The sequence below is a fragment of the Zonotrichia albicollis genome, chromosome 16, assembly GCF_047830755.1.
Source record: "Zonotrichia albicollis isolate bZonAlb1 chromosome 16, bZonAlb1.hap1, whole genome shotgun sequence".
NCBI classification, from domain to species: domain Eukaryota; kingdom Metazoa; phylum Chordata; class Aves; order Passeriformes; family Passerellidae; genus Zonotrichia; species Zonotrichia albicollis.
Genome location: NC_133834.1, coordinates 13,725,893 through 13,737,618, shown reverse-complemented (window position 1 = coordinate 13,737,618; position 11,726 = coordinate 13,725,893). Strand labels below are relative to the sequence as shown.

Below are 11,726 nucleotides of genomic sequence, written 5' to 3'. Positions count from 1 at the left end.
TTGGGACCCCAAAACCCTTCAAGGACCCCTCCAATCTCCTCACAGACCTTACAGGAGGATCTGAGACTCCCAAAATCCCCCCATGGGACCCAAAAATCCACTCGGGACTCCCCAAAATCCCCCTCGGGACTCCCCAGAAATCTCCATGAGACCCCTAAAATCTCCATGAGACCCCTAAAATCCCACCCGAGACCCCCAAAACCCATCAGGGATCCCCCATATCTCCTCACAGACCCTTCAGGAGGATTCAAGACCTCCAAAACCTCTCCAGGGACCCCCAAAATCCCCTCAGGACCCCTGAAATCAACACCAGAACCCCCCAAATCCCCCCTGGGACCCCAAAAACTCCACTCAGGACTCCTGAAATCACCTCGGGGACCCCCAAAATCCACCTGAGACCCCCAAAATCCCCTCAGGGACCCCAAAATCCCCTCAGGCGCTTGGGAAACAGGAGGTGGCCCCTGGGTCACCTGGCCCAAAGTTTTCCTCAGCCCTTCAAAGGGACAGGAGGCAGAACTGTCACAATGTAAGGACTTGGTGCCATTCATGGTTCAAATCCTGAAATCAGAAGTTCTGAAGGGTTTTTCCTTGTTGTTGAATCCAATTTTAAACAATTCTAATTAAAAAAAAAAAGAAAGCAGCAGATTTCTTTGATGCTTCTTAAATTGTTTCCTTTAATAGGAAGTGCTGCTTTACTCTAACTTGTGCTTCAGAAACAAACGTTTGCCTTCCAAAAATATACAGTGTACACATCCTCTGTAGCTATAGATACAAACATTTACAAAGAAACAAGCAGGCTGGAGTGGAGGAAAAAAAAAATAAAATAAATCACAGAAGGCCTTCCCAGAGCCAGAGCAGCCGGGCTCACCCTGATGTAAACAGCACCGGGCTGCTGCAAAAACATCAGAAAAAGTTCCATACCCCGCAGAGGTTTGGGAACATCACAAAAAGTTCCATACCCCGCAGAGGTTTGGGAACATCAGGAAACCTTCCCCAGCCCGCAGAGGTTTGGATGGAGGAATTGCAGAGGAATTGATGTTGTCGGTTCCCATCCCCTCCTGCTCCCGGGATGTGCAGCCGCCCCAGCGCTGCCCGGGGCCGCGGGCGGAGCTCGGCTCTGCTGCTCCCCAGAGGAAAAGGCGCTTCCCAGGCGTTTGGGTTTTGTCTCCGGGGCTTGCCGGGCTCAGCGCTAGCGGATGGGCCGGTAGGGGAAGGCGACGCCCGGGATGAAGGTCTGCACGGGGTGCGCGGGCAGCGCGGGGTAGCCCAGGGGAGGGGTGTGGATGTGCGGGTAGAAGCCGGGGGGCAGAGCCCCGTGTGTCGGCTGCTGCACCGGGCCCGAAATCACCAGCTGGAGAAGGCTGTGGGGAGAAATTCACACAGGAGAGACGTGATTAGAGCAGCTTTTGGTGTGGTTCTAAGGATAATTCACATCCAACTCACAGCACTGCCGTGAGAAGTGCATATTGTATGGCTCTGTGCAGATATTTAAATATAAATATATTTTAAAATATATATTTATATATAAATATATAAATATATATAAATATAATATATTTTATTATATATATTTAAATATATTTATATTTAAATATCTGCACAGAGCCATAAATAATAATAAAATATATTTATATATATTTATATATATAAATATATTTAAATATATAAATATATATAATATATATGATATAATTATATATTAATATATATAATTAATATATTTATATTAATATATTATATATTATATATAATAATATATATTATTATATATAATATATTATATATTATATTATATATATATTATATATATATATTAATATATATTTATATATATATTTACCAGATAAACCTGATATAAAATACCATGTGTATTTTGATGTATTGATTAGTAGTGCTGCATTAACATCTTAATAATATGATAAATGTAGTCTTGTAATTAAAAGGTAACTTTTGTAGTTAAAATAAGAACTATGTTAGTGGGATTTTTTTAAGAAAGGAATGAGGCACTTGCACCAGATAGCAGCCCCAGGACATCTGAGTCTTTCGGAGAAAAAGAATTTATTGCCCCATTATCAGAAGAAACAAACTTCTTCCTGCTTCAAAGGTGCTGTCAGGATTCAGAGGAAGAAGTTGACACAGAACAGAATCCTGTATTTGAATGGAATTTATGCACCATGTATGAGGTGTATGAATATGCAACAGGTTATTGTTTCTAAGGGTTAATCCTCTGTTAACGTGGGTCCTTTTTTGGGCTCCTGCTGCCCTGGATGTCCATAACTCTTTGTCTCTATTGTCTCATATTGTCCTAATTCAAATTGTCCAAATTATTATTACTCTAATAGTACTATTATTTTTATAACCATCTTACTACTATTAAACTTTTAAAATTTTAAAAACAAGTGATTGGTGTTTTTCACACTGCTGAGCGCCAGGAGAACAGTGACACAATTCTGTTCTTTACAACTTCCAGGAGACTTTTTCCCCTTTCCCCACCCCTTTTTTAAGCCCCAGAGACAAAAGGTAAGAAGCAATTGCAAAGATAGAAGCAATTGCAAAGGCAAGAACTCAGAGTCAGGTAAAACCAGTGGGGAATTAAAGATGAGACAATTTAGGGCAGGTTCCTTGCTGGAATTTCATCTCCCTTTCCTGTGCCTTTGTTCTAACACACACTGAAGCCCCTTTCTGTCAGGAATCCAGGGAGGAAGCAGCCAGCACTGTGTCACCTTCATCCTCAGGCTAAAGTGCACATAAATAAAGGCCAAATTCCACAGGGACAAATTTTTAGAGGAGATTTTGTCTCAGCAGCCTTGGAGTGTCTTGGAACATGCATCAAAGCCAACACAGCTGTAAAAAGTCTCTTACTTGTTATGTGGTAGCCTGGAGCACACAGTCCTCAAGTCATCTGAAAGAGGACACAAGATTGACAATAAGGATAAAGCAGAAATTAGAGTGGTTTTCCTCTCTGCTGTCCTTTCTAGGAAGGCCAGATTACTGAATAATCATTAATTTTACTGATTAATTACTGATTACTGAATCTGTCAGTAACCTAACATCATCATCAGTCAGCAAGGGATCCAGAATTCCCCTCTCAGGCCCAAAACCTTCATAGGAGAGAAAATATTTCTCCATTTCACCAACTCCCCTTCACTGTTATATGTGTTTGATATTTAAGAGAGATGAGCCTTAGGATGGATTTTGCAATACCAATACATCCACAAGAACTGAGACATAGGAAGCACAAGGTGTGACTCTGCCCAGTACCTGTTTTGTACTGGTTTTGGGATTTTTAACCACTGTCACTCTAAAGACAGTTGGTTGGGGTTGGGGTTTTCTTGCTGGAATCTATCAACTAGAAATTGCACTTTTATCACCTCCAAACTTCTGCTTCTAGCAGAATAGCTAGAACTAAGGAATTTAACAACATATCCCATTGATAAAGTGTTTTCAGGAATAGCTTAAGAACAAACTCCTGCCTTTTTAGACATACACAGCCCCAAAACACTGAAATATCTGAACCCCAAACACTGAAATATCTGGTATTTCAGCAGCCCCTTACACTGAACTACCTTCCACAGCAAGAGCAAGTGCTCAGAATGTTCCAGCTAAGAACAAACACAGCTGAAATCAGCTCTCAGACCAAAACCCTCTGATTGCTGTTTGTTCTTATAACACTCAGGGTTACTTTATAAAAGATGAGGAGGAAGAACATTTAAAATTGACCAGCAGCACTGGTTCAGCCAGGACAAAAGCATCAGATCCCTGTTTGGCAGAGGCAGCTGTGGTCTGCACTTAATGTCCCAGCTGTTAGAGAGCCTCAAGCCCTCTGGTATAACCTAAAATTGTCTGGTTTTAAAGAGAATATCACAAGAGGAGAGTCTGTGTGGCTGACCCTGCCCTGTGTGAGCCACTTCCTTTTTATCTCTCTGCATGTCTTTTGGAAAGAAGTGGCTTTGGAGGCAGGAAAGCCAGACAAAGGCCAGGCTAGCAGCCCTTTTTTACTGAGTTTAGCTGAATTTGGACACCCCGTAATGGGGTCTCATTATAGGTGAGCTGAAGTCCCAGAAGTTTCAGCTGAAGATAAATTATTTGCTTTTCACATTCTTTGTCTAGCACACCCACCCAGGGGTTTATGTGCTCATGGCCTCTCCTCCAGCAGGCAGACTCAGAGAACTTAAACTGAAGAAAATCAAACAGGCTTTTTAAATAGCTGCAGGCAATTCTGAGGGGGACAAAGTGTCAGGCACCCAGATACAGGGTCTGACACTGCACAGTGCAGGGCTGTGGATCAGTCCCCACTCTGACCCACCCAAAGCAGTGAACTCTCCTCTCTTACTCTCCATCCAGCTATTTTTCCTGAACTATTTTGTGCACTGTCATTTTCTAACAGACTACTGATTATGGTGTGTGAACACCTTGATCTTTATTCCCTCACCCCAAAACTGCCTCTTACACCTTCTGAAGGAGAAGAATCCCGTGCCAGGTCTCTGCCAGCCCCACAGACAACTCACCTCTGGTGCACAGGAGAGCTCCTGATGCCATGGCCACTTGCAAAGCCTGAGCCAGCCTGTCCAGAGCAAGTTCAATCTCTTTGGATGCATTGAGAGGATTGAGTTCATCAGACAGTCTGTTAATGTCCTCCACCAGAGGAACCACGTGGTCAAAGGGCACCAGCCCCAGGCGCCCATAAAGGTTTTTCTCCGTTAAATGCCCCTGGAGCATCATAAGCACCTGCAGGACACTCAGATGCAGCTTGGAATAGAGCTGGTGGCAATCCCTGTCTTCTCCTGAAGCTGAGTCCTTGGCAATTTTGCTGGGAGGGTGTCCATTGGAGAGAGAGGCTTTTTTCTTCCTGGTGTAGGCCAGGGGGGCCTTGACGCACCAGCGGATGAGGCCGGTGAGCGGGGTGAGCTCCAGGAAGCCCATGGGCAGGTTGGCTGCGATGGGAGTGTTCAGGAAGGTGATCAGGATCAAACGAGGGTCCTCAAAGATCCAGGAGACAATCAGCTCCAGCAGGTCTGAGGGAGGGATCAGCTCATCTGCAGATAGGAGGGTTAACGGTGGGTAAGCTGAGCCTTTGTTATTTTATTTATTAATTCAGGTTCTAATTAGTCTCTCACACACACCCATCCTCCACTGTCCCAATTACAATCTCTGAACCTCCCCAGTTCTGCTGTTTTTCCCAAGACACAACCATGTTCCTGTCACCTTCCCCACCTAGTCCAAAGACACCACAAGCACTAATATTTATCCCCTTTCCCAGCCAAGATTCTCTTGTCATTTTCTTCTCTGCCACCCATCACCTGCTCATTTTTTTCCCTAATTTAATTCTCCATTTATCCCTTGCCACAGGAAGCACAATGGGCAAGGGAAATAGGAAAAGCTTGTTGGGTGAAGAGGAGGAAGTGCCAATAACTTAACTCATTTATTTTAATACTTACATACCTAAACAAATGTGTCTTGTGGAAAAACACAATGCAACGACACAATTACATGACATAGAAAGGATTATAGGATTATGTAAAGCTTCAGGTGAGAAGTGAAAGATGGTCATGAACTTAACTACAGACAAGAGAAACCCTGACACATCATCCTGTCACAGAGGGAATGCTGCACTGGAAGAGCAAGCTTCCTTTTCTTGTGTCACCAAAACTATCTCAAATAAACTAAGGAATTAAAACATTACTTCCTATGACTCAAGTTATTTCCTTTCTGACATGTCCTTCTGACATGATGACGGGATATCAAATATGCTCTGAGCTCTACCAAATACTTTATAAAAACAACATAAAGGCTAAGCCTGAACCTCTCCTTCACCCTCAGTAATGCCAAGCTGTTTATTTGGAGAGGAGTGTGCAAAGCATTTCCTTTATCAATAACAGCATTTGCTTTTCTGGATTGTAGGTGGGGTTGGTACTCAGTGTATGGCTGTTCTCTGGTCTACCATGTGCCTTCTGTGCCTGAGTAGAGCTAAACCAATCTCATTTTAGACACCTACAAGTGTCTGAGCAACAAGCTGAGGCAGGCTGTGCCACTGGTGGGTCATACACACAGTAAAGAGTGCACTGGAATTACGTTGTTGATTGTGTTTCTCACCATTGCTCCACAGAAATCCTGCTCCAGCCTGCCAACATTCAGAACTTGTTTAACCCCTTTTTGGAAAGGATCAGACTGACAGGCAGCCCTGAGTCTCTCTCAGGGCTGACTGAGCCCAGACAGATCAACTTTCACTCCCAGAGCTGCTCAGTCAGCAAGGTCCCATGTCCTTTGCCCTCTCTGGGGGACAACGCCCTTTGTGTCAGGTGTTCCTGGCTGCTTCTCCAGCACAGACTCTCCCTTGTTTCCCAGAGGCTGTGGAATCCAAATCCCTTACAGTGCCCAAGGCCAGGCTGGGCAGGGCTTGGAGCAACCTGGGACAGTGGAAGGGGCACCTGCCCATGGCAGAGGGTGGAACAAGCTGAGCTTTAATGTCCATTCCAACCCAAACCAGGCTGGAATTCTGAATCAGCCACAGAGGGGTTATTTTTATTCTCACCCCAGTGCCAGATGAGGCAACAGCCACACCCCTGAGCTTCCTCTGGCAATAATTACATGGTAACACCTCTTTAGGATTCCAGCAGTTACATCTGTAGCAATAGTTCACTCATGGTGCATGACACTGCAGCTCTCACTTGGAAAGAGGCACTTTTACCTGAGGAGAGGTCGTAGAGGGCTGTGACTGAGGTGATGAACTGGCAGCAGAAGCGAGGGCTGGCAGTGAAGATCTGCTTCAGGGTCTGGATGGAGCCTGGCACCAGGTTGCAGTAATCATCCACCAGGGCTCGGGCCAGCCTCACACAGAACACAGCTGGGGTTCTCTGCAGGGACAGCACACAGGGGACACACATCACACCTGTCCCAGGGTCCCCACTGGCACTGCCTTGCTGTGGGTGCTCTCCCTCAGCTCATCAAACACCCACTCTCACAGGAATAAAATCACTGTATTGCAGTATCAAAATAGATTGTGATAGCTTGAGTTTATGTCGCAGACATCTTTTATGAAAAATCCTTTCCTCAGGATTTTTCCTCCTGAGAAGCTGGGAGGCCTCAGGAACAAAATGTAAACAATGATTATCTGCTGCTGTGGAATGCAACAGGTGCATCTGTGATTGGTCTCATGTGGTTGTTTCTAATTAATGGCCAATCACAGTCAGCTGGCTTAGACATAGAGTCCGAGACAGAGCCTTTGTCACCATTCCTATTCTATTCTATTCTATTCTATTCTATTCTATTCTATTCTATTCTATTCTATTCTATTCTATTCTATTCTATTCTATTCTATTCTATTCTATTCTATTCTTAGCCAGCCTTCTGATGAAATCCTTTCTTCTATTCTTTTAGTATAGTTTTAATGTAATATATATCATAAAATAATAAATCAGCCTTCTGAAACATGGAGTCAGATCCCTGTCTCTTCCCTCAACCTGAGACCCCTGTGAACACCATCACAAGTTTACAGCAGCTGTGGCTTAAAACTGAAACCTTTTAGATCAATATTGACTTAGATTTTTTTTTTTTTTTTTTTGCTACTTCAGCAACATTTCTTCCCTGTGAGGGCACTGAGGCCCTGGCACAAGTTGCCCAGAGAAGCTGTGGCCTCTCCAACCTAGTCTAGAAGAGTTCAAGGCCAGGCTGGACATGGCTTGGGGCAACCTGGGACAGTGGAAGGTTTTTCTTCAATTTGGGATGAGCTTTAAGGTCCTTTCCATCACAAACCATTCTGTAGTTCAACTGGTTCAGTCCCAGAGCAACTGGTTCAGCTGCCATGCCTGATATTTTTAATGTGGAAAATATTCTGTGTGTGAAATCCTCACGTCACTTAACAGCTGCCATCTGAAATAAAAATACACCTTGTCCTGCTATGTCCCATCCTGCCCTCCCAAAAACTCACCATGTGGGAGAAAAGGGACCCCCAGCAAACAGGAGATCTGCCTCCTCACCCCTTCCCTCCCAGCACAGCCTTCCTGCTCCTGCCCCTGTGTCAGCTGTGAGCTCTGCACATCCCACAAGGCAGCAGGAACAAAGGTGCACTTCCCAAAGCCCTCAGTGGGGAGTCTCAGAGGAGATCTCCAACCTCCTGCATTCACAGAAGACAGACACAGGTATTTTGTGCCCAAATTTCAAGGCAGAGGTTTGTCTCTTCCACCTCCAAACCTGAACATCAGGAAGGGTTTATTTCCCAAGCTCCAGAGTCAGCTTCTTCAGGCAACGTGAGCAAGGTTTGCTCCCTGCTTTGGTCAAACCCTCCACTGAGCCCTTTCAATATGCAGGGTTTAGAGGGTTCACTGACAGTGAAAAAAACACCCAAACAATTTTTTTCTCCCATTGCAGCACATGAATGGATTGGCAAAGCTCTCCCTGATGCCAGAGCACAGGAATGGGCACAAGCACAGACATGGGGCAGCTGAAACTGCCAGGGAGGAGGAGCTGACTGTAACCAGCTGTGCCCCAGCTCACTGTGCCCACCCTGGAGCACGCCCTGAGCCCTTCCCCCAGGCAGCCCTGCCTGCTCAGGAGCTGTACCTGCAGCCAGAAGGCAGCACACTCCAGCACAGGCACCCTGCAGACAGCCACTGCCATGGAGACCAGCTTCCCCAGCAGGGCCATCCTGCTGTCATCTGCTTTGTTCCCCTGGGGGCTGAAGAGAGATGAGAAGATGACCTGACGGACTGAATCCTTGGTCTGCTCCTGGAAATAATTGCACATGATCTCAAGGAGCTGAAGTTCCTGAAGTGGGGTCAGCCTCTGAAAGAAAACAAAGGCAAAGCTGTAAAATACACTGAGCCTCCTGAAGGACCATGAATCAAGTGAAAAGCCAGGAACAGCAAAGGCTGAGAGCTTCCCTGTGGGCTGAGGGACTCAATCTTTATGCACAGCACACACATTCAAGCTTTCTGAACCACCAGTGCATTTTATGTGGTAACACTGAAGAGCTCCAGGTTTCATCTGAACACCAAAGCTGGTGCTTGCTGGGCCTGCAAGTGCTGCCCATCAAGTGAGAGATGAGACTGACATTGCTGGGGAAGGAAATATTTCCTCCCTGAGAGCACTGAGAGCTGCAGGGCCACAGGGACCAACAGCCACCAGCACCTGTGGCTTCTCACTGCTCATCTCTGAGCCCCAGCTCCATCCCAAACCAAACCCCCCAAACACCCTGGCAGGGCCCAGCTGCAGCACTCGGGGGTTGTGGGCAGTGCCCAGGGTCCCCACCACACCCGGAATCCTGGGCACCCATCAGGGACTGGCCAACAGCCCCCTCCCTGCCAAAATCCTCAGTCAGCAGCACCCCAGGGACCCTGAGCTGTCATCTTGGGGCTTTAGCTTCCAGCAGGAGAGCCCCAGGGACCGAGTCCTGCCCATCGCAGCCCTCAATCTCCAGTATCAGAGCCCCAGGGACCCAGTCCTGCCCATCTCAGCCCTCAGCAGCAGAGCCTCAGGGACCCATTGCTGTCCATCTCAGCCCTCAGTCTACAGTAACAGAGCCTCATAGACCCAGTCCTGTCCATCCCAGCTCTCAATATCCAGCAGCAGAGCCCCAGGGACCCAGTCCTGCCCATCTGAGCCCTCAGTCTCCAGCAGCAGAGCCTCAGGGACCCAGTCCTGCCCATCTCAGCCCTCAATCTCCAGCAGCAGAACCTCATAGACCCAGTCCTGCCCATCTCAGCACCCAGCAGCAGAGTCCCAGGGACCCAGTCCTGCCCATCTCAGCCCCCAGCCCCCGCCGGGGGGATCCTGTCCCGTCCTGAGGCCTCAGGCTCCAGCAGGGATCCTGTCCTGAGCTCCTGGCCTGCCCTCGTGTGTCCCCCGCGCCCCCCGGGCCGGTCCCGTTCCGCCCGGGGTGTCGGTGCCGCACCTTGGGCGGCGCTCCGCGCTCCTTGGGGACCTGGAAGAGGAACTCCTCGAGCAGATCCGTGGGGCCCTTGTCCACCAGCGGCAGCGGCGAGTTCTGCAGCTGGCTGCTGAAGTAGATGTCCAGGTGGTAGAGCACCTCCTTGGCGGCGCTCAGCGCGTCCCGCCGCAGCAGCGAGTGCCGGATGTCGCTCATGGCCCCGCTCCGCTCCCGGTCCCGGTCCCGCTCCGCTCCCGGCCCCGCTCGGCGCGGCCTCCCCTCGGCGGCGCGGACCGGCTGGCGCTACGGCGGCCGGGCCAGGACAAAAACATTCACGCGCTGCGTCCGCCGCCGCCGGCAGCGCCCCCTGGCGGGCCCGCCCGCAGGGGTAACGGGGGCTAGGCCGTGAGGGAACCGGGCCCGGGATGGGCGGGGGACACCGGGGCATGGGGGCAGCTTGTCCTGGGGGACTGAGACAGGTGTCCCAACCCTGGGAGGAGCCTGGACCTGAGGGGGTATTGCCCCTGGAGGGACACTCTCTTGGCCCTCTGGTGCTGGGGTTGAGCCAAGGGGTCTCAGTATGGAGGGCTGGAGCTCTGGGCGTGAGGGGCATGGAACTCTGGGTATGAGGGGATATCGGCCCTGGGAGCTGCTCCTTGGGCTGGCTCATGGGCTCCTGCCTTGGGAGAAGCTTGGCTCTTGGCTGTGGGCTTTGGGAAGTGCCCTTTAGTTCCTGCTGCCCTTGGGGGATGTGCAGGAGTGGGGTTTAGCCCCGGGGAGAGGATTGGCCCTGAGGGTGGTCCAGCCCTGGGGGTGTTGGCATGAAAGGCATGTGAGGTCTGGGCCCAGAAGTGGTGTTAAACTCTGGGACTCTGCTTTGAGGGGGTCTTAGCCTGGGTGGGACAGGATCTGGGGGGACCTTGGCTCATGGGGTTCTTGGTCCTGGGTATGGCCCCTGGGGGGTTCGTGACCTGGAGAGGATTGACCATGGAGGGTTTGGCTGGGGAAACCTGGGTCCAACCTGGGGAGGGTGTTGGGGGGTCTAGGTCCAGCCTTTATCCCACTGTGGGGAGCAGCCCTTCTCTGGAGGGTGCCTGGCTCCAGGAGAGAGGGGGCCCAGCCCCTTGAGGATCACTGCACACGTTCTGGGAACCATGGCAGCTGCCTTTGGAGGCAGGGAGATCAGCCAAGGCCGCTGGGACAGCACTGTGTGAGCTGGGGGAGCGGCTGGGGTGGAGAGCTGCCACCCCCCAGCACTGCAGGTGACCGCCTGGGGAGGGTCTGGGGATGAGCACCATGGCAGAGATTTGTCATTCTTTTGGGACTTTTGGCTTCACACCCAAAGACCACACTGGGATGGCTCCTGCTGGCCCCAGCACACTCATGGCCTGTTGGAAATGTGGGGTGCTCGGTGGGAATGATTCCTGTTGGTGAAATAAACATTTTTTAAGAGAATTTGCATCTGATGATGAGTGAGAGTTGCCCATGACATGCGTTGGGAAGCTGCTGATCCCCACAAGAGATCTCTGACATTCATTCCACCTTGCAGAGCTCATGTTGGCATTTTAATCCCTCTCGGCCTTACCTGTGGTGGGAGGCGTTGGCAGAGGTTGAAAGAGCTCTTTTTTCACTGAGCAGCCCTTTGCTTCCGTGAAAAATGCCATATGGAGCCTGCGGCCTCACATGATCCTTGGCTGGGCACCCACCTGGCAAGGAGAGAGTGTCCCTCTCCATAAATGCAGGTGCAGATCCTCCCCCCTCCAGAGTCCTCGGACAACATCCAAGGTAGGTCCTGCTCTCCTCTCTTCCCACACCCCCAGGGGCTTCCCTTGGCAGTGTCACCTCCTCCAGCTCAATTCTA

At 49.4% G+C, this 11,726-nt stretch overlaps 1 protein-coding gene across 1 annotated transcript; it reads right to left on the bottom strand.

Annotated features, from left to right (window-relative positions):
* Window positions 1-638: 638 nt before the first annotated feature.
* INTS15 (integrator complex subunit 15) lies at window positions 639-10,204 on the bottom strand. The gene is made up of 6 exons (XM_074553050.1): window positions 9,890-10,204; window positions 8,560-8,781; window positions 6,689-6,854; window positions 4,509-5,036; window positions 2,863-2,902; window positions 639-1,361 (listed from the first exon to the last, which is right to left on the bottom strand). Exons 1-6 carry the CDS (start codon window positions 10,079-10,081, stop codon window positions 1,190-1,192), a joined length of 1,320 nt encoding a protein of 439 aa, XP_074409151.1. The 5' UTR covers window positions 10,082-10,204; the 3' UTR covers window positions 639-1,189.
* Window positions 10,205-11,726: the final 1,522 nt, after the last annotated feature.

Excerpts from the sequence above, each read along its gene's own strand:
- INTS15 (XM_074553050.1), bottom strand. The coding sequence starts at position 10,081 with ATGAGCGACATCCGGCACTCGCTGCTGCGGCGGGACGCGCTGAGCGCC. Across the intron at positions 8,782-9,889 it reads AGCGCGGAGCGCCGCCCAAG|AGGCTGACCCCACTTCAGGA; the intron begins GTGCGGCACCGA and ends GTTTTCTTTCAG. Across the intron at positions 5,037-6,688 it reads CCTCTACGACCTCTCCTCAG|ATGAGCTGATCCCTCCCTCA; the intron begins GTAAAAGTGCCT and ends TCCTATCTGCAG.